Source organism: Neomonachus schauinslandi, chromosome 10 (genome assembly GCF_002201575.2).
Source record: "Neomonachus schauinslandi chromosome 10, ASM220157v2, whole genome shotgun sequence".
In the NCBI taxonomy this organism is placed as follows: Eukaryota; Metazoa; Chordata; class Mammalia; order Carnivora; family Phocidae; genus Neomonachus; species Neomonachus schauinslandi.
The window spans coordinates 87194902-87216815 of NC_058412.1; the positions used below are offsets into that span (position 1 = coordinate 87194902).

The 21914-nt window shown below is 44.8% G+C and overlaps 1 protein-coding gene across 1 annotated transcript in view; it reads left to right on the top strand.

Moving 5' to 3' along the window:
• The window catches only part of SH3RF3 (SH3 domain containing ring finger 3), a 383766-nt gene that overhangs the window by 157161 nt on the left and 204691 nt on the right, over positions 1-21914 (top strand). The window contains exon 2 of the mRNA XM_021680271.1: positions 17823-17834. Within this exon, the coding sequence (XP_021535946.1) occupies positions 17823-17834 (12 nt within the window). The remainder of the gene's footprint in view (positions 1-17822; positions 17835-21914) is intronic.

The window sequence follows — 21914 nt, forward strand, 5'->3', positions numbered from 1 at the left end:
ATCATATGGCACAATCAATGAACTTTATGAAAAGAGTGGCTTGTGCCATTCTTTATTATTATTTTTTTTAAATACAGCTTTGGAGTTTTCTCATTCTTCCCTACCCACAATGACATGGTCTTCTAGTGGATGGGACACAGTCACATAGACTTTAGAGCTGATATTTTCTGTAAGTCACAGTTTTATCCAAATCCCCAACTTACGATGGTGAATCCAGGCCAGAAGAGTCCAGCACTGTTAGTGCTATTTGTTGAGCTGACCTGGGCATCACGGTGGCCATCCAGCAGGGATACATCAACCAGGAGAACACTGGGGTGGGCGTTTCTTGATTTCTTTTAGCATTTTTGGCTTGCAAATATGTCAGCTATCCAGAACTGGCAGTTTGCTTTTAGTTCAATATCAAAACCTTACAAAGAAACACAGTGTTTAATGAATGAAACATGAAAGGCCTAAGGGACAAAAATCCATCCCAGCTCAGGTTCTAAATCTTGCGGACCTTTTCTTGTGGACCAGGTGCTCGTTCAAAGTCAGCTTGTTCCTCTCTATAGTAATTCTAACAAGTTTAGATCTTGGATTTTTATTATTTTTTATTGTGGTAAAACACACATAATATGAAATTCACCAGTTTCCCCATTTTAAGGCCTATAATTCAGTGGCATTTAGCACATCTGCAATACTGTGCACACATCACTCCTCTCTGGTTTCAGAACCTCTCATCAGCCACAGGGAATTCTGTGCCCATTATGCTGTTCCTCCCAGTCGGCCCTCCCTCTGGCCCCTGGCAGCCTCTCTCCTGCTTTCTGTCTCTATGAATTCCACTACTCTGGGTACCTCAAATAAGTAGAATCATATACTATTTGCCCTTTAGTGTCTGGCTTCTTTCACTTTGCATATTATCTTCGAGGTTCATCCATGTTACAGCACATGTTAGAATTTCGTTATTTTTTGGGCTGATATTTCATTGTGCATACATGTTTTGTGTGTCCATTCATCCCCTGGTAGACATTCGGGCTGCTCCCACCTTTTGGCCATTGTGAATACAGCTGCACTGAACATTCGTGTATGAGTATTGGCTTGAATACCTGTTTTGAATTCTTTGAGGTAAATACCAAGGAATAGAATCACCAGGTCATATGGTAATTCTGTCTTCTGGAGGAACTGCCACACTTCCACAACAGCGCTTGGATTTTGTTTTTATCGGTAGTAAAGTGGAAGGAGAATAGGGACCAGGTGTTCCAGGTGGGCACGTTCATAGCGTTGAGAAGAGGCAGAAGGCACGAGCCCAACTCAAGCCCATACCTCAGTCAGGGAGATGTGCGTCCTGCGTTCCTTGGCCTCCTCTGTGTGCACGGACTGGGCTCTGAGGAATCAAAAGGGGCCTGGAAATGGGCTAGAGAACTTGTTTGTGCCAACGTCCTCAATGCTGGTATGGTTTCAGGATCCACCTTCCTCTTGACGATGCCCGGGCCCTATCCCTAATTAAGTGAGTGCACATCTGGAGGGCAGGGCCTGACATCTGCTTCCTGCCACATTTCTTGTTAATACAGTTGACTGTGGTGCACAGCCAGGGATGAGAGCCACAGCTGTAGTGTCAGGTTTTAATGTGTCCACAAGAGACACTGAACAAGACAAAGTCAAACAAAGGCTCACAACTGAGTGCTTGCCGTGTGCCACCCCAGTGATGAGTGGTGTATCGGGTGGTCCTCACAGTAGCCTGATGAGCTGAGTGTCACTATTATCACCCTTTTGCCGAAGAGAAAGCAGAAGCCCAGAGAGGCTGTGTACTTAGCCGTGAGTTGAAGACCCGGGGTCCAGCTGGTGCTAGGGCTCACCGCAGCTAGCCCCTGCTGTCTCTCAAGCGTACCAGCCACAGGAGAGGTGGGACCGAAATATTCTGGAGTTTAGTGGACAGAGATTGATTGTCCTGGCTCGAAGAAGGGACACCTTTCTCCAGGTGGTGGGGTTTGCCTTAAGGCCTGAAAGCTGCTTGGAGTTTATTTGTAGAGATGGAGAATCTGCCACTCCACACTGAGGTGTCAGGTGAGCTTGGCATCCTGGGTGCATTTGGGGAAGAGCAAGTGATGTGGGTTTAACTAGAGCAAAGGGGGTCTGAAGAGTGATGGGGGGGAGAAGATACTGAAAAAGGTGTGCTAGGGCCTCATGTTGGAACATCATTTTATAGGGCATGAGAGAGACCGTGGAGGTTTTGGAGCAGGGGAGAAGGTGATTAGGAAGAGTTCCAGGACCGCCGGGCCCTGGGACAGCAGGGGAAGGAAGAGGCTGTGGGAAGCAGAGGGCTCCTGAGCACCTGGGCCAGTGTGACTTTGGGGGCACCACAGTGGCAGAAGGGCTTGAGCAGTTACCAAATGTGGGCTCTGAAGCAGAGGTGACATTGGGCTGTGCAGCAGGGGGCTGGGGCCAGGGGCACAGAAATGACACTGGGTCATATGTGTGTAAGGCAGCCTACTTAAAGAAGCAGGGCTTGGAATACAGTTTGGAAGACTTTATTTTTCCTGAACTGGTTAAACTAATGAATCCTCAATTATCCTGGAGGTTCAGGATTCCAAAGAATGGATCTTTTGGAGAAGCAAATGCCATGATCTTACAGAAATGATAATAATAATGCTTTGGTGTAGCCAGGCAAGCAGTGAAGAAAGATGAGGGACAGGATCCCACTGGGAAAGTGGGTCAGCCCTAAATGGCCTGACCTCTGCGTTTACCTCCCTGCAGGGAGGAATTTCTCCACCACCGTATGAATAAAACTATTGGCTTATTCATCTTTATTATTCTTGCCACCTCATGAATAATGTCTCCACCTTCATTTTCATGTGTCTGTCACTGTGCTTGGTCTTTAAAGGTTGTGTATAAATTTGTAAATTCATCCTTCTTTACATGCATAAGGCAAATGCTCCTTAATGAATCATTTGATGAATTTTTAAAACAGTGAATAATCTTCTTCACCAGCCACATTCTTACTCCATAAATTCTTTTGGCAGTTTGGTTTTATTTAATGTGAGGTTTAGCTGTACTGGCATCAAATTTCTGCCCATGAATAGGAAAATCAGACTACCAGTATATTAGGCAAGCCCACCATAGACCTGTCTGTGTTGGTAGGAAATGGAGCATAGCTAAAACATCACTGGTGACCACGGGCAAGTCACAGCGCCATTCTGTGTGACTGTTATTTTCAGTTAAGCCCCAAGTTTTAGAACTGCCAGCATCCATTCCAGAGCTGTGCTGTCCAGTTAGGTCGCCACTAACCACATTTGGCGATGGCTGCCGTATTGGACAGCACAAACACAGAGGGTATCTGCTGATGCAGAAAGGTCCATTGAAGTGACACCACTCCAGATTAATAAAGAAAAATGCCATAGGTTTTACTGGACTGAGTGTTGTTGGCAAAATGTTTTGTTTTATGATTCATTCTTTGGGGTCCCTGTTCTCATATGTGAACCCACAGTGTGTCAGAGGGCTGTCACTGTCTCCATAATAAGGCAGAGTTGTCCAATGGGAAAAGCCCAGCAATTTAAAAGGCCCCTGGGTCCAGCCCCAACTTTGGGATGTTAACTGAGTAATATGAAGCAAGGTCAATTCTTTGACCTTTGAGTCTTACAATTCTCTTAGTGATTAAAAGCAAAGCAAAATAAACCCCTATCTCAGTAGGATAGTTGGAGGAAGTCGATAGCTTATATCTGTAGAATACCCCTACTTATGCTAAGAGGCAGCAAGAAAGTATCTGGGCATGAAAATATAAATTTGCCAAACAACGGTCAGGTTTTGCTGTGAGCAGAGAGGACAGGGAGTGTGTATCTTACAGACATCAGAAACTGTAAAACAGGAGGACATGCTTGCCAAGTCATGGTCTGCATGGGCCTCCTGTCTTAGTTGCCACTGTCCCTTCCAGAGCCCATCTGTGTGCTCTTGTCTGACCCTTGTGACCTTTGACAGGGTGGGAGAGCTAAGAGTTGTTGACTGCATTAGCACAGATGAGCCTCTGTTGGTGCGGACAACCAAGTGCAGCACACCCATCCTGGAAGGCCGTTCACTTACTGTTTCATGTCAGGACTTGATCTAAGTACCAAGCCACCAGCACATCACCCATTAACCAGAGCGGGGAGGTCTCTGCTCCCATGTCACACTAGCGAAGGGGAAACCTTATGCAGTGTGCTTGAAGGTTTTTTGGTCTATATGCGATTTCATGCAAATATGTCTTTTTTTTGCCTACAGTGCAAGGATTTTTATTTTTTAAAAATTTTTATTTATTTTTATTTATTTATTTGTCAGAGAGAGAGTGCACAAACAGGGGAAGTGGCAGGCAGAGGGAGAGGCAGTCTCCCCGCTGAGCGGGGGAGCCCAATGTGGGGCTCAGTCCCAGGACCCTGAGATCGTGACTTGAGCCGAAGGCATACATTTAACCACTGAGCCACCCAGGTGTCCCTGCAAGGATTTTTAATACTTAGAGATTTGATGTGGTTAAAAAATATTTTTCCAGCATGCAGTTCTAAAGCAGGAAAAAAAAATGAAGTCTTCAAAGGAGAGAGAGGGCAAAATGGAGCTTTAGGAGGTATCCAGAGCTGGTTTTGTTGAACTCGATGGCTTGGAGGAGGGTCCACTGACATCCTGGTTCTTGGTCTTCATCCCTTGCAGCAAATGTGCACAGTTCTAAGTTGGTGGTTGGGGTGCGTGGGTGCGAGAAGGATGGGGATGGGAGGGGTGAAGCTCACACTTTTCTTTCTGGATTCAGAACTGAGCCTGGCACTGTCTCATGAGAAATGTGATGATGGCTGGCTCTGTGCCTCCAGCACAGAGGTGGAGAGGGCTCAGTGCACTTGTTGTTTCTCCTTCAGATGCTGGCCTCCTGTCTGTCACAGGTGAGCAACCAACAGGTGTTGATGTCACTGATCATTGCTACACAGGTGGTCTTTAGCAACACAGCCCTTGGCATGAAGAGAACTTGTCTCTTATCTTAGAGATTCCCTCTGCTTTTTTAAAAAATCAACTTTATTGTTTTAAAATCAACTTTATTTTATAGAGCAGTTTTAGGTTCACAGCAAAATTGAAAGGAAGGTATAGAGCTTTCCTGTATAACTCCTGCCCCACTACACACACAGCCTCCCTGACTATCAGCATCTCCCACCAGAAAGGTACACTTCTTACAATTGCATTGACACATCACTATCACCCAGAGTCTGTGGTTTACATCAGGGTTCACTCTTGGCGTTGTATATCCTATGGGTTTGGACAAATGTATAATGACATGTCCCATCATTGTAATATCATATAAAATAATTTCACTGCTCTAAAAATCCTCATGTGATTCTCCCCCCACCCCACAACTCCTGGAAACCACTGATTTTTTCCTGTCTCCGTATTTTCCCTCTTCCAGAATGTCCCATAGTTGGACTCATATTGTATGTAGCCTTTTCTGATTGGCTTCCTTCACTTAGCAATATACATTTATGGTTCCTTCCTCATATTTTTGTGGCTCTATAGCTCACTTTTTTTTTATCATTCTTTTTTTTTTATTTATTTTTTTTATTCTTATGTTAATCCCCATACATTACATCATTAGTTTTAGATGAAGTGTTCCATGATTCATTGTTTGTTATAGCTCACTTCTTTTTAGCACTGGATAATATTCCGTTGTCTGGATGTTTATTTATCTGTTCACCTACCGAAGGTGCTTCCAAATGTTGGCAGTTATGAATAAAGCTGCTGTAAATATTGGTGCGCAAGTTTTGGGTGGCTGTGTTTATCCTCTGTTTTTATGGTGGGGAGTTCCTATGACCACAGGGGCACCTCCCATTTAGGTGTGCTTTCTGACGAGGTGAGCTCCTGGCATAGCATTTCTTGTCCACTAGCGGATGGTGGTCCTATGTCAGGTTGTGTCCATGGTCAGCACCATTGATCCTGACCCTGCTCCCAGCCCCGGGGGAGTTAATTCCAGGGAAGAAGGGGCAGAGGGAGGAGAGTCCTCCTCTCTCTCTCTCTTCACCTGTTGGACCTCCGTGAGGAAGCTGACTGATTTAGTCCTAGGGAGGGCACCCCAACCCCACTCCCCCCTGACTTCCCCAGCTAACGGGGTCAAGACGTGGCATGGCGTGGTTTGGCAAGTGGCTAGCCCAGGTCACAGTAAGGATTCAGTTTGGGTCCAGTTTCTGCCAGGATTTGTCCCTCTGTTCTGATACTTTTTCTAAGGTACAAGACGGTTAGAAAGTCTTCATTGGTTTCCGTTAGTTCTTGTCCCTGGGAAAAGAGAACTGACCCATGTTTAAATGACTTCGGTTGCATAGTATTAGTTACCTTTATTTTTATACCATGGTATTAAAATAAGAGGGATGGGCTGCCTTTTGAGAAGAAACCTTTTAGCAGCATCCACTCTGCTTATGCCTGCCTGCATGGTGTCCTGGTGCTAACTGGGCCGTTTGTGCTGGGACTTAAGGATCTCATCTCTCTGGGGTTTAGATTTCTCAGGGAGGCAAATAACTGGAGTTTGAATCAAGAGGAAAGAGCAGGGTGGCCAGCAATGTCTCAGTCAGCTTGAGAACTGGGCAGCTTTGCTCCTTTACTGACCAAAGGCACAATGTGGGCAAGGGGCAGACTTGCATTTGATAGGAAGGCAGATATTGCAAAGTGGAGGAGACTGAGGCTGCTGGCAACCCTTACTGACCCTCTGTATCACTAAACCATGAGCAGGCTGAATTTTGGTATGCAAAAAAGCTCCCTTTACACGGAAAAACCATTCTAGTGATACCGAGAGTGAGAGCTGAAATCCTTGCCTAATTTCAGATTAAGCAAAACATAAGCATTTGGCAAATGCCAAGATTGTAAAGTTGTGCAAGCAGAAGAGTCACTTTGAAATTCGAAGCGCAGCCGCAGATGTTTGGGAGTATTTCCATTCGGCTGTTCCTCCTAGCGTGACTGGCTGCATACCTCCCAGACACTGAAACCCCATTCCCGAATGTTCACTCTTCGCGTTTACTGCACATGCCGTCCATGAAGAAGGAATACCACTGAGTGCCAGTTGATTAAGAGAGAATTGTGTAAGGGGGGAGGGGCAAGGCAGGATTGCTCTCAAAATACTCATTTATCAGTGATTGAATCACAGTACTTTTGAACCTCTCTATTTTGGAATTGGTGGGATAAAAGATGTCAGACCATTGGAGCTTGCTCCGGTGGGGTGTATTGGTTCAAAGTCAGGGTGCCTATGTCCAGATTCAGATGGGAGTTATATGCGTGGCAGCGTTCGGGGGCAGCATGAAGCAAGAACGGTCCTCTGAAACTGTTCTGGTCAGGAGCCGGTGCTGCCCGGACAGCTGCCAGGGGAGCCCAGAGGGTGGCCCTTCTGCGCACCACCATCTGATCTCAAGACAGAGTAGAAGAGGTAAGCCCCCACTAGCCTGGCCTGAGGCCACCCCTCTCTCCAAGGCAGAGAGTTGCCTTAGAAGAAAAAAGGAGGATTCTGGAATCAAACTCAACTGGAATCACTTGCCTCCTGACAGTAGAGCCAAGTGGATTAAATATGCAATGAAATTTTATTTCAGAACTTCTCTGAGAACATCCTTATTTAAAGTCTCTGTCCCAAAACAGATCAAAAGCACTCATCTGGCTGGGATAAAAGCCGGGAGAGTGAGCTGTGTGTCTGTCCACCCTGCCCAGTACAGCAGCTGCGGCACAGTGAACACCCGCTGCTGTCTGCGGATCAGGAGCTCCCCCCACCCTGCCTGAGGCTGCCTCTTGCTTTCTTCTCCCATACCTTCCTCTTGGTTGTCACTCTACAGATGTTAGATAGTGACAGCAGTACGGTTTTGCAAGGTCCAAGGGTTAGGCGTGTTGCATTATTTGGAATTGAGAAAGAATTGGTCCCCATGGCATCCTGATATAACCTCTACATTTATTTCCCCTTCTCCTGAGCTGGGGAAGGCAGTGGCTGGAAAGAGACAAATGGTCCTCATTGTGTCTGCCTGCAGGCCCAGCAGAGACCCATAGAACACGAAGTGCTTTCCTTTAAATATCCTGGGCCTACTGCTTGCATTTACAAGGACTTTGCTTTTGCTCTCTTGCAGCTTATTTGTCAGAAAAATGCAAGTTAGTACGGATACCCATTTCCCCTGCCCAAATAGAAGGGGTCCACATGGCAAAAAGCAACCCCATGGGGCTTGTTCCAGAGCAGAAAGTCTCCCCCACCCCCATCTTTTTTTATTGTCCCTGGTGTTTTTAAGCATTAGCTTTTTTTTTTTTTTAAAGATTTTATTTATTTATTTGAGAGAGAGAGAGAGAGAGAGCACATGAGAGGGGGGTAGGGTCAGAGGGAGAAGCAGACTCCCTGCTGAGCAGGGAGCCCGATGCGGGACTCGATCCCGGGACTCCAGAATCATGACCTGAGCCGAAGGCAGTCGCTTAACCAACTGAGCCACTCAGGCGCCCAAGCATTAGCTTTATCCTCCTCCCCTCCTTTTAAAATGTGCTGACTGGGGGAAGCCTGGCCAGAGCCAAACAAGTGTGGCTGGTTTGCTTCTGGGACTGGCCTGCTCCCCTGTCCCAGACATTATGGCCATATCCTTCCTCCCCTGGTCCACCTTGGAGGCATTTCTGTCCCCTTGGAAGAGAGAGGGCTAGTCATCATCTTGGTCCATTTTCCCTGCATTTAGGATTTAAAAATCTCCCCTGTTGGTATATGAAGGGTTAGAGAGGGCAATGGCAGGTCCCAACTTGAGCGGCTTCCATTTTATTTTATTTTGTCTTATCTTATTTTATTTTATTTTATTATGTTCAGTTAGCCACTGTATAGTACATCATTAGTTTTTGATGTAGTGTTCAGTGATTCATTAATTGCGTATAACACCCAGTGCTCGTCACAACACAGGCCCTCCTTGATACCCATCACCCGGTTACCCCCTCCCCCCACCCCTTCCCCTCTGAAACCCTCAGTTTGTTTCTCGGAGTCCATAGTCTCTCATGGTTCGTCTCCCTCTGTGATTTCTCCCCATTCAGTTTTCCCTCCCTTCCCCTGTGGTCTTCCGTGCTATTGCTTATATCCCACATATGAGTGAAATCATATAATTGTCCTTCTCTGCTTGACGTATTTCACTTAGCATAATCCCCTCCAGTTCCATCCATGTCATTGCAAATGGTGGGTATTCATCCTTTCTGATGGCTGAGTAATATTCCATTGTCTATGTGAACCACATCTTCTTTATCCATTTGTCTGTTGAGAGAGGCTTCCATTTTAAATCTTCAGTGGGCCTCTGCTTTGAGCCTGCCTGAAACCAAGCCCCTGGGATGGGGAAAGGATTTTTGTGCTACCTGGGATTTCAAGGGCCCAGCACCCCCCGCCCCCGGCGAGCTGGAATGAGGGGAAAAGCAAGTGCTCTGGCTGCAGCTTCGAGTTCATAGGTGCTCCGGTCGCTAAACGCAGCCTCTCCACCCCACACAGTGAAATAAAATAGACTTGGATGGTTTTCAGATGAGCTGTTTTGTGTTACCTGGCCGCACTTGACACCTGAGGTCTCCCCCTAAGTCATCCTTTGCATCTCTGCCTGTCGCTCCCTACTTTTGCTCGATGGTCAAACTCTTTCCTCTGTATTCATTTTTCCCCTCTGCCTGGCAAACTTCTACTTACCTCTCAAAACCTCTCATGTCCCCTGCTCTGGAAGGCATCTGACTCCCCAGGCTGTCCGGCTGTTTGCCCGCATGTCCCTCCCTTCAGACCTTCCCTGCAGTGCTGTCTTCAGACACGCTGCCCGCACTGTGGCCCCTGCCTTCTTGCGTGGGTTTTTGGTGAGCACTAGAATGCATGTAACTGTAGCCCCACGGAGTATGTTTGTGGGATGAAGGTGACCGTTCTCCTTGCCCAATTTTCCTGGCCGTGATCCATCCCACTGGCCCCTGCTCACGTGGCTGTGGGCTGGTCCTGTGGGGCAGGGGCATGCAACAACCATGAAGCTTCCTTCCTCTTCTGTGCATGGTTGCCAGTGGGCTCGACTGGGGAGGCAGCACACAAGATGTCAGGTGTAACCACAGCGAGCACAAGACTATCTCTCCTGCTGGTGGAGCAGTTCCAGCTGCTGGACCACATTACTCACATTCTCAGCAGGGGGTCATAGCTTCAAATCCAAGGCCAGTTTCCATGCTATAAAAAGGAGGTTATTTGACCTATCAGATCCACACTTGTTATCTGGGAACCCTTTAGTCCTATCCCAACCTAATCAGAATATCTAAACTCTCCGCTTACTAAGTCACCAGAATCAGTGATCGAGTTTAGCTCTTTAGTGCACGATATCGAGAACTATCGTGCGTGCAAGACTATTGGTATTCCTCTCCTGTAAAATGTCAACACAGAGGCAAATGCTCCAGGTGAGGAAGCAGTGCCATGCAAATGAATTTATTTCTGGAGGAAAATCAAGCTCTCTAGGCACGGTGCTCAATTGGGCATGTGCAGAGAGGCAGAATGGTCCAGTTCGATGACCAGTGACCATGGACTTCAGTGCCAGACTTGGATTAAAATCCCTGCCCCATGTGACCCTATGCAGTTTTCTCAATCTTTCTGATCTGTAAAATGAAGATAATATCGCCTATCTTGCAGGAGTTTGAAAGTGAGGATTAGGATGTATGTAATGCGTCTAAGATTGTTTCACGGGACCTCAAGGATGGCTGCTATTAATGAGAAGTTATAGCAATAAGTAATGAATATTACTAAGTACTAATAAAAGAAATAGTTCATGAAAGACACATGAACACACAAGATGCTAAGGTGCACAAACACATCTCTCAAACGTTTTTCTGCTGTTCTTTGCATTCTTTGAGGTATGCAGTCAATAATGGAACTCCAACCTCACATCCTTGGATTCACTTTTAATTAGATTGTTCTCATCAAAACACCACCCCTTCACTATCTTGCCACTTAATTTAGTAAATTGGTAAAGCAAATGTGGCATGCAAATTGCCTCTTCCTCACTCCAGAACATCATTCATTGCCAAAGCCAGCATGGATTAGAAGCATTTGAAGTGGAAATTAGTTGAGTCAGGGCATACAGTTTTCCAATTTTGATTATCTGTGTACAGTATTTTAAAAATTAGATTATGCTTTGTTTCCATTTAACAAAGGAAGGGATATGTTATTGTTGGGGGTTTTATTAAGGTAGAAATTTAACAAACACTCTTCAATGACTGGATGGATTACAGGAGATAAGACTAATCAATAGAGGATTAAATGTTGCCAAGCCAATTTATGAGTCTTGTCTAGATAAAACCCCCCTGTGGCAGCTCAGTTCTGGTAAATTTGAATGAATGCATAGCAGATGTCAACCCTGGTCCCCTGCCATGCAACTCAAGGAAAGAGATTTCTAGAGGGGAGAGGGCCTACTTCCAACTACCACTATGAATGCTGGAAGAAATGCCTGTGGGATTGGTCACATGTTGACATCAAAGATTGGCCATGAGAATCCCAGTTCCGACCAAATTCCAGTGCATTACCACAGCTTACCTACCACCCCGGTGTGCTCAGGACTTCAGGACTTTTGTGAAGTGGGACCATTTTCTGGCACGTCCCAGCTCTGATGATGATCAGTCCTGATAATTCAGTATTGAAACAAATACGACATTTCAAGGAATGGATGGCTCATCGGTTTTTTTTGTTTTTTGTTTTTTTAAATCATTTTGACCACTGGAAGTCAGGGTAAGGAAAGAAGGGCAGGGAGAGAAGGGGAGAACGAGAGAAAGTGAGGAGAAGGAGGAGAAGGTAAAGGGTGAGGGGGGAAAGGACAGATAGGCAGACAAACAGAATACCTGGCATGGCTTCTAATAGTCTGGAATCCTCAAATAATAGCAACCCTTCTCCTTTTTCCGCAGAACTTTGTGTATTTTGCATTTCCCGTTAAAGTCCTAAATCCAGATCCTCCTCTGTAACCCACCTAGTCTGATGGCAGCCAGAGCAGGCAGAGGCAAAGCCAAACCTGTGAAGTGGCTCCCAAGGGCAGCCTTGGCCTTGAAAGGTATGGCAGGAGCCCAGGATCCTGAGCTAAGAACTGCAAGCGCTCCTTGCTTTGGAGTTGAGCTTAAGTCAGCCAATAAAATTGTCAGTCTTGAGGAAGCTTAGCTTTCTAAATAAGGCTATAAATAATTTCGCAAATGGGGCCCGTGCTGTATAATAGTGTGTGCTGATTTTTGAGAGCTACTGCAAGAATAAATTTGCTGAATGAATAAATCTGCAGTAGCCGCCAGTCGAATGTGGAAGGACAAATCCAATGCAGAAATAACCTTTTAAAAAGGATGCATTAACTGAGCACAAAGGGTACCCACATAAGTGATTTCTAATTCATTAAGGGGTAGACTGTCAGCTTATTCTCTGGTTTTTCAGTAGATAAGAATTCAAATGAGGACCCTTCTCCAGCTTGGAAATCAGGCTTCTGGTGTCTGCGTATCTCACCATGTTGGGATATGGGCAGACAGCTTTATTGCCATCAGTTAAAGTTCCATGCACAACTCTTGTAATGTTAAGATGAGGCCAAGAGGTGACTTTTCCATGGCTAGATTGGAATTTAATGAAAGTAGGCAGACATCATAAAAAAAAAAGCTAAGTGTGGGATGTGGGCACGGCTGTTCAGCTGTGTTGCAGAGTGATTTTCTTGTACCACGTCAGGGTCTTTATCATCCTACCCCCGGGATTGTTTCATTAAAATGTTATAGCACAGACAGGAGGATACTTGCAGGTCTTTTGCTGCTTCTGTTGGTCATGCTTGAGCTCCCAGAATGCACTCCGGAGAGAGGTCTTGGCTTCCGTGGCAATGCAAGGGAAGGAAAGGGGAAGTGTGTGCGCTTCTGAAGTGGGAAGAAGAACCAGAGGACCATCAGGATTGGTCTGGAAGTTACCACCCCAAGGGTTCTTCAGTGAGATTAAAAGAAGTAATGAATTATCCATGTGTATTCTCAGTTAATGATTTCTAGTCCTCACCTCTCTCTCCAGGAAGAATACTGTAAGTGGTGGTGGGCGAGCATAAAATTGAAGCCCTCCAGTGTAGTGGTATCCAGTGCGACCTGAGTCCATGTGCTTCTGCACAGGGGACTGGTGAATCCTGGATGCCCATGTGGTTTGCATGTGCGTCTGCCTGTGTGCTCCCAGCAGGAACCTGAGGGAGTGAGGAGAAGTGTGACGTCTGTGCTCCTGCCCTCCTAGTGGTGGTAAAATCTGGAAGAAATAGTGGACATGAAGACATTGCTCCCAACTGTTAACCTATTTTATACATGCTAGTGATTATTGTTATCTTAGGTCCACAAATATCTCAGAGTGCTAACCTTTTAGGTTTTTTTTAAGTTTATATTTTATTTTTTTAAGGGAGTTTTTAGTATAATGACCACCGCTAATTCCAGAAACTTTTCATCACCTCAAAAAGAAACCCCATACCCAGCAACAGACGCTTCCTATTCTCTGTCCCCTCAGCCCCTGGAAACCACTAATCCACTTTCTGTCTCTATGAATTTGTCTATTCTGAACATTTCATATAAATGGAATTGGATAATATGTGGCCCCTGTGTCTGATTTCTTTCACTCAGTGTAATGTTTTCAAAGTTCATCCTGGTTGTGACATATCTCAGCACTTCATTCTTTTACAGGCGAATAGTAATACTTCATTGTGTGGTTAGACCACATTTGTCTATCCAACCATCAGTGGGCGGACATTTGGGTTTTCATACTTTTTGATTATTGTGGATAGTTCTGCTGTGAATATTCGTGTGCAAGTTGTGTGTGGGCATACATTTTCACTGACATAGGAACAGAATCACTGGGTCATATGGTAGCTCAGTTTAGTCTTGTTCAGAGTGGCTACACCATTTCACATCTCCACCAGCAAAGTGTGAGAGTTCCGGCTTCTCCACATCCATGCCGACATTTCCTGTTGTCTGTCTTTATGGTTATAGCCATCCTTGAGGGTGTGGACTGGTTTTGATTAATCACTTAGATTTTAAACTAATAAGGTTGCAGTGATCACTTACCTTTGGAAGGAAAGCCATGTTGATGATCTGTCAACTAATATTTGTCAGGTGCTAATAAGTCCTTTGAAGATGGTATTTTAAGAAGGCCAAGTTGGTTCTTGATCCCAGAATTCCTCACTCAGAAGCTGTTGATGCCTTCTGATAGCAAAGTAGATGAAAATTACAATGCTGCTTACGCACCAAGTGATACTAGGAGAGGATCAATGTACAGATGGGAACAGAGCCTGACACAAATCTGCTTCTAATTCCGAGGAACAGGCTTTTTCTTCCCTTAGTATGCAGTGTGCTTGAACTTCTACAGTGTCTGTGCATGCATGCCTGTTGGCACACCATCTCCTGGAAGCAACAGTGAGATGTCAATTCCCCAAACTCTCTCTTCTTCCCATTCCTAAACAGTAATGACTCATTCAGAAAAATGCAGTCCACAACCTTGGCAAGGAAATGGCTATTCTGGGACAGGCCTTTGGCTTGTGTTAAGAAACGTTTTAAGAATGTGTTTGTGGTTTTTGTGTTTTGTTTTTTCTAGAGGCTGGAAGGGAGGATGTGATGACTCTTACCAGGCCCTGGAGGTCATTGCGGGGGTTCTTGGCCGTATTTCCTCTGCAGTGCTCGGAAACAAGGCACTAGTCTTTAATTTTCCCTAAGTTCAGTGCCCCACTCCATCCCTGCTGCTGACATCACTGGAGTCAGGGTGGGTTGGTTTGCACAGGGCAAGCCAAGAAATCCTAGAATCCCGGGCCTGAAGGGGGGGTCTCAGGGACCTCCTACTCTATTTCTTCCTTGGTTTCCCCTCCCACTAGCCCCCAGTGACCCAGCCCCCTTTATAAATCCCCAAATGTCTCTTCCATATCGAGTTGGATCCTAGAGCTCCCTCTCTCCAGAGGCAGCCATTCCATTCTCCACTCTGGCTGCTAGAAGATTCTGTTCCCTAAGAATTCCCAGTGTGCCTGTAACATTCACCTGGTGGTCTGGGCTCCATCCTGGTGGCCACTCTCTACATGTTTGTCCCAGTCTTTTACATGGTGACACTTTAATTAGAGTATTTAGAAACAGCTATTATCCCCCATCCCCACTAATCTGGTTTCCAGGCCAGATATGCCCACCAGTTCCTCCAGTGACCCCCCTCTGAGTACGTTGCACGCCGCCAGCCGCCCAGAGCAGTGTGTAGACTGCCTGTCCCCACTGCCCTCCCGCCTCGCCCCTCTGTTCCACAGTGTCACCGAAATGAACAGGAACCTGTGTTCATTCCAAATCACTCCTGATGAGAAGCTCATGGAGGGTTAAAGTGTGTGTGGTGCTTAGATTAGAAATGAATAGCCTCTATATTTTTAACCATATTTTTATTGTGAAACATACATGAAAGCCTGTTAAGTTTAAGGAATGATAATGTAACATGCACCAGTGTGTCTCCCCCCCCCCCCCCCCCCGCCGCAGCCTAAAAACATCAGGACAAGGGAGGCTCTTCAGGTGGCTTTTCCTATTCCTTTATTGTTTCCTTTGCTTTTCTTATGGTGGTAAAACCATCTAAGAATATGTGTGTATGTGTTTCTAAATAGTTTATTTAGTGTTATTTAGCTTTGCCTGGTACTGAGTGTGACAGACTTAGAACCATTCTGTGCTCTTCTGTGACTTGCTTCTCCCGCCCAGCAAAGAGTCAGCCATGGTGACACTTGCAGATGCCGTTCCCTCGTCTTTCCTACTGGATGGTGTTCTGTGATTTGAGCGTATCACACATGACCCACTTTACAGCTGATGGGCATTTGGGTTGCTTCTGGTGTTTTGGATGCACACACAGAAGTGCATCCTTTCTCTAGAGAACACAGGGCTGGCTTCTTTGGAACTGAGCAGCCGGGCAAGAGGGCACCTCTGTCACTGCCATCTGCATTGGCGGCAGATGCTCGCTTCTTCCTACCCCTTTGCCAACACTTACTGTTGTCAGGCTTTTTAATTTTTGCCAATCTGGTGGGTGTGAAATGGCATGTCATTTGCAAATCTCTGGTTACCAGGGCTGCTGAGTACATGTTTCCATGTATTTATGGACCACTTGTGTTTGTCTTTTACACAATGCCTGTTGGAGTTACTTCTCTTTTTCTCAAAGATAGATTATATTTATCTAGTGTTTATCCCGCCACCGTCGTTCTGAGTAGTTTGGGATATATTACCTGTTTTCATCCTTCCTAGTAGAGTAGGTGTTAACTAGCGTGACATCTGCTTCACAGATGAGGAGCCTGCGGGGCAGAGGGGGTATCCTGCTCCGTCCCCAGCTGGCAACAGCAGGGTAGGGACTGAACCCGGCATGAGTCTGCTCTTAACCACAGTGTGGCTCTGCTGCTGAGTTACTTATCTATTCTGAATACAAATACTTTACTTCTGAACTGTGTTGTAAATATCTTCTTCCAGTTTGTGGATTGGCTCTTTCTTTTTAGTGTCCTTTGATGAATAGAAGTGTTTTTTTTGTTGTTGTTGTTTTGGTGTTGTTGAACTGAGCACAGTTTCTTTTATCGTGAATGTTTTGTGTCTTATTTCAAAAATCTTTTCCAACTCTGGAGCCTTATGTTAACTGCTAAAAGTTTCACAGACTTGCTTTTCATATTTGAGACTTTAATTCTGCTAGAAATAATTTGGTGTATGGTATGAGGCAGAGGACCATTTTTTCCCCCATATAGATAAATCAATTTTGCCAACACCATTTATTAAATAGCGTAGCCTTCCCCTGCTGATCTGTAGTACCTGTGCTCATAAATCAGGTCATCTCTGTGTGGTGCCATTTCTGGACTGGGGCTGTTCCCTCCGTTCATTTTTCTATTCCTGATTCCATTATATGTTCATAATTACTATAACATATTTAAAGCCTTGATATCTAGTAGGACAAGGAAGTTTGCTGTTTCTGTTTATTTTGAATCAATTTCTCAAGTACTAAAAAATTGCTGAGATTTACATTAGGAATGCATTTGAACTATATATCAATTTGAGAGAAAATTACAGCTTTTCTCATCAGAAAGGATGAATACCCAATTTTTACATCAACATGGATGGGACTGAAGGAGATTATGCTAAGTGAAATAAGTCAAGCAGAGAAAGTCAATTATCATATGTTTCACTTATTTGTGGAACATAAGGAATAGCATGGAGGACATTAGGAGAAGGAAGGGAAAAATGGGGGGGGGGAATTGGAGGGAGAGATGAACCATGAGAGACTATGGACTCTGAGAAACAAACAGGGTTCTAGAGGGGACGGGGGGAGGGGGGATGGGTTAGCCTGGTGATGGGTATTAGGGAGGGCACGTATTGCATGGAGCACTGGGTGTTATACAAAAACAATGGATCGTGGATCACCACATCAAAAACTAATGATGTATTGTATGGTGACTAATATAACATAATAAAATTTTTTTAAAAATCACAGCTTTTCTGAGACTTTCTACAACATAGTATTACATTCAATTTATTTAGGTCACCTTTAATGTCTTTCAGTAAACTTTCATAATATTCTCCATGAAGGGAATGCATATTTTTTGTTAAATTTATTCCTGGTACCATTTATAATAGCAAGAAAAATATAAAGTATTTTTTAAAATTCTATGCTTTAACTACTTGCTGATTGTGTATAGAAAGACAGTTGACTTTTGTATATTGGTGGCTGTATCCATTAACTTTGCCAAATTCTTAATTCTAATCATTTCTGGGTAGTAGTTTTGGGTTTTACATAGATGACCATATCATCTACAAATGATTGTAGTTTTGTTTCTTCCTTTTCAATCTGTCCATCTTTCTTTCTCTCTTTGTCTGATGGCATCCCCAGTGCAGTGTTGAATGAGTGATATAAAAAGCATCCTTGCCTTGTTCTGGATCTTCAAGGTCCTGTGTTCAAGATTTCTCCACTTAAGATGGTGTTTGTTGTGAGGGTTTTGTTGATATTCTTTATCAGGTTAAGTATATTTTTCTCCATTTCAGTTTAATTCAGAGGTTATTTTTAAATGAAAAGTCAAATTCGAATTTTGTCAAATGATTTTTTAAAAAAACTTTTGAGATGGCATACATTTTCTCTTTCAATCTCCAGTGTGACAAATGAGTAATTTTTCTAATTTTAAACTTTCTTATATGCTTGGACTACCCAAATTAGACATGACGTGTTACGGGTTTTTTATACATTGATGGAGTCAGCTGGCAAATCTTCTGTTTAGGAGGTAGGCTTTCAGTCCACGAAGGGAGTAGCCTATTAGACAAACTTTCTTAGGTGGCTCTGAGTAGACTCCCACTGTGAATGGGCCTGAGGCTTCACAGCTGCCCCGCTTGCCATTAGCAAAATGGTTCAGCAGAAACCGCACAGTAAAACGGCTTTGGTGCTCTCTTCCCAGGGTTCCCGTGTTCACTTTTGACCTTTGCATAATCCTTCTTTGTGTGTCAGCTCAGCCATGTATTTCTTTCCCTTGTTACTATAGATACTTTCAAACATACACAATAGTGGCAGGTCTAGTAGAATGACCCCGCATATCCAGCATCAACAGCTATCAACATTTGCTCATCTTATTTCCTCTCTCCCTCCACCTTGTGTGTGTGTGTTATCTTTTAAAGCTAATTTCAAGCATTATATCATTCACCTGAAACTACATTAGTATGTATCTCCAATAGAGGAAGTCTTAAAAAAAAAAAACATAACCACAATATTATCACATCTTTCAGAATTAACAATAATTCTCTAATATCGCCCATGTGCAAATTTCCCAGATAGTCTCTAAAATGTCTTTTCGTGGCTTCTTTATTTGAAATAAGGTCCACACTGGCATTGGATTAGGTCTCTTCCGTTCCTTTTCACCTAACAGTTCCCACTGCCTCTTCTTGCCATTGATGTGTTGAAGAAACCTAGTTGTTTGTCCTGTGGAATTCCCACGTTCTTGATTTCGCTGGTTACATCCTTGTGTTGTTATTTGTCATGTTCCTGCATCCCCTGTGTTTCCCATAAACTGGTTTGATTAGATTTGTTTCTTTACTTGTTTTTTTTTTCTTAAAAAAAAACTTCATAGGAGGTGCTGTGAACCTCCAGTTTCAGCAATGCATTTCACAGATGGTCTTCGCACGTTGTAATCTAGCATTTTAGTTGTTTCATCATTAGGAGCATTGTCCAGGATGCCTAGATGGCGGTACGGATAGAAATGCAAGTCCTGCAACTAATGAATCATTGAACACTACATCAAAAACTAATGATGTACTATACAGTGGCTAACTGAACATAAAAAAAAAAAAAAAAGAAAGAAATGGAAGTCCAGAAATAGTTTTTGGTGATGTGGCCATTCTCCGGGGTCCTGTGATGTGACAGCATGTTTCTCCTCGTCCCCCAATCTTTGTGTGTGTGAACCAGAGAGACTCTTGATCACTCCGGTGGCAGGGAGGTGACAGTCGTTGACATGAGCATTAAGTGCCATCCAGAGTTGGAAATGTGGGACCATCAAACATGTGAGCTCCCAGTTCCTGTCTCCACCCTCTGACCCAGGGATTGTGAGCTGAGCCTGCCCCGGGATGTTAATGGACTGGTTATGATGAGCCCGTGCCCCTCTTCCTTCCATATCCTGGCTGGCCTCTTGTTGTCTCCCTGGTTTGGTCACATATCCACAGAGGCACTACAGCGACCACATTTCTTGTGGTCGGAAGACTTGTCCTCTTTTCCTTCACCTTCCTCTCCTCTCACAGTGTGTCCCTCTCACTACCATCACAGCTTTTCTCAGGTGGCTGCCTGCCCTCAGCTCTTTGGCATGTCACCCTGCTCAGTCCCCTCTGTGTCCCTGACTGCTAGGCCCGGTCACTGACCAAGCTTTGTGGATTGCCTCTAAATGTTTCCATCTGAGAACCATCCTGGAGCTTTCTGAGGAAAGAGGAAATCATGGCACAAGGGCTTCTGCATTGTGAACAGATCCCCGTGAGGAACACTTCTGGGCCCAAAGGAGGGTATCTTCACTAAGACTCTTGCAATGGATGGAAATCACTGGATTCTTTGTGTTGGGAGGTAAACCAAATGGTTCCAGAGGTCATGGCTAGAACCAGTGTCTATCCCCCTCCACCCCCGGCCCTGCCTTCCTCAGGCACGTTTCTGAGATGGACGGCACACTCAGCCGAGTCCAGAGCTGGCCGGCCAAGCCCAGCACAGGAAGCAGAGGGATGTATGCCTCTCCAAGGGCTGCATGAGGGCCGGGCTTGACTTGATTTAGAGCTGAGATAAAAGAGAGCAGAAAGGAAGGTAAAATAAATTGTGGGAGCCTGACACAAACTAGGCAATAGATGCTTTTTCTTAACCATAGATGGGCCCAGCCTCCACCTTCAACCCACCTGTTCTCCCGTCTTTAGGCAGTATTGAGATTTCTGGAGTGTGACCAAAGAAGAAAGTCATATGAAAGTGAATGGTTTCTAAAAGTCTCTTGAGAACCTTTTAACTTTGGGTCCAGAGAAACCACAACATTTTCCAGTGGGTTCTTGGATCTCCAGTCATTGAGCCGGGCATTGAGAAGGGGATGCCATGACAAGACAACATTCCTGGCTTTTTTTAAAAAAAGATTTTATTTATTTATTTGAGAGAGGGGGGGTGCAAGCAGGGAGGGACAGAGAGAGAGGGAGAAAGACTCTGAAGCAGACTCTGCACTGAGCCAAGAGCCTGATGCAGGGCTGGATCCCACGACAGCGAGATCATGACCTGAGCCGAAATCAAGAGTCAGACGCTTAACTGACTGAGCCACCCAGGCACCCCAACACTCCTGGCTTTTAAGAAATATGTAATTTCATTTACATGAAGTTAATGGTTAAAAAAATTAAAAAGCTGCATACATAATGTATGTACAGACTATCCATCTTCTCCCACTCTGGGGGAGATGAGGAAGTACTCTGAGGGAAAGTGCTGAAAAGAATGCCCTCTGCCCAGTTTCTGTCATATTAGAATGTATGTGGTAAGTCTGCCTAACTTAGTGGCCCACGGAAAGAAGAATGTTGCCTTTTCCTTAGTTTTGGTTTGCATTCCAAATGTTGTTGGAAAACTAAAGAAAAATGGTAAACTTCTTGTGCCCATCTCTGTCTCTCCCCTTTCGTTTTTTGCTTCTCATCATGGCATGTCTCAGAAGTATCCAAGCCTTGGGGGCACCTGGGTGGCTCAGTCAGTTAAGTGTCTGACTCTTGATTTCTGCTTGGGGTGTGGTCTACGGGTTATGGTCTCAGGGTCGTGAGATTGAGCCCCGCTTTGGGCTCTGTGCTGAGTGTGGAGCCTACTTGAGATTCTCTCTCTCCCTCTGCCCCTCTCCCTGCTGGTGCTCTCTCTCAAAAAAAATAATAATAATAATAAGTTAAAAAAAACAAATAAGTATCCAAGGCTTTTATCTTGTAGATTTTTTAAAGTCATGTATGTTCTGTATATTATTAATCTAAATAAACATTTGGTCTTCCTCACAAACTTTGTGAGAATGGGGAGTGTGTCAGCCCTTAAACTGTTATATCTCTAGGATCTCTCACAGTACCTGGCACAGAGAAGGTAGTCAGTAAGTGGGTGGATGGATGATGGATGGATGGAGAGATGGAGGGATAGAGCTAGATACTTCAAATGTGTACACAGATAGGCAAATAGACACCTTCGCTCCCCAGCCCCCTTTAAGGGCTCTATGTGTGTGCTTGTGTGTATGGTGTGGTATGTGTTTGGGTGTGGTGGTATAGGTGTGTGTGTGGGGGGTGGGTGTGTATGGTGTGTATGTGTGTGTGTGTGTGTGTGGTGTGTGTGTGGTGTGTGTGGGTATGGTGGGGGGGGTGTGTGTGTGTATGGGGTGGTGTGTGTGTATGATGTGGGGTGTGTGTGTGCATGGTATAGTGTGTGTGTATGGTATAGTGTGTGTGTGTATGGTGTGGTATATGTGTGTGGGTGTTGTGTGTGTATGGTGTGTGTGTGGTGTGGT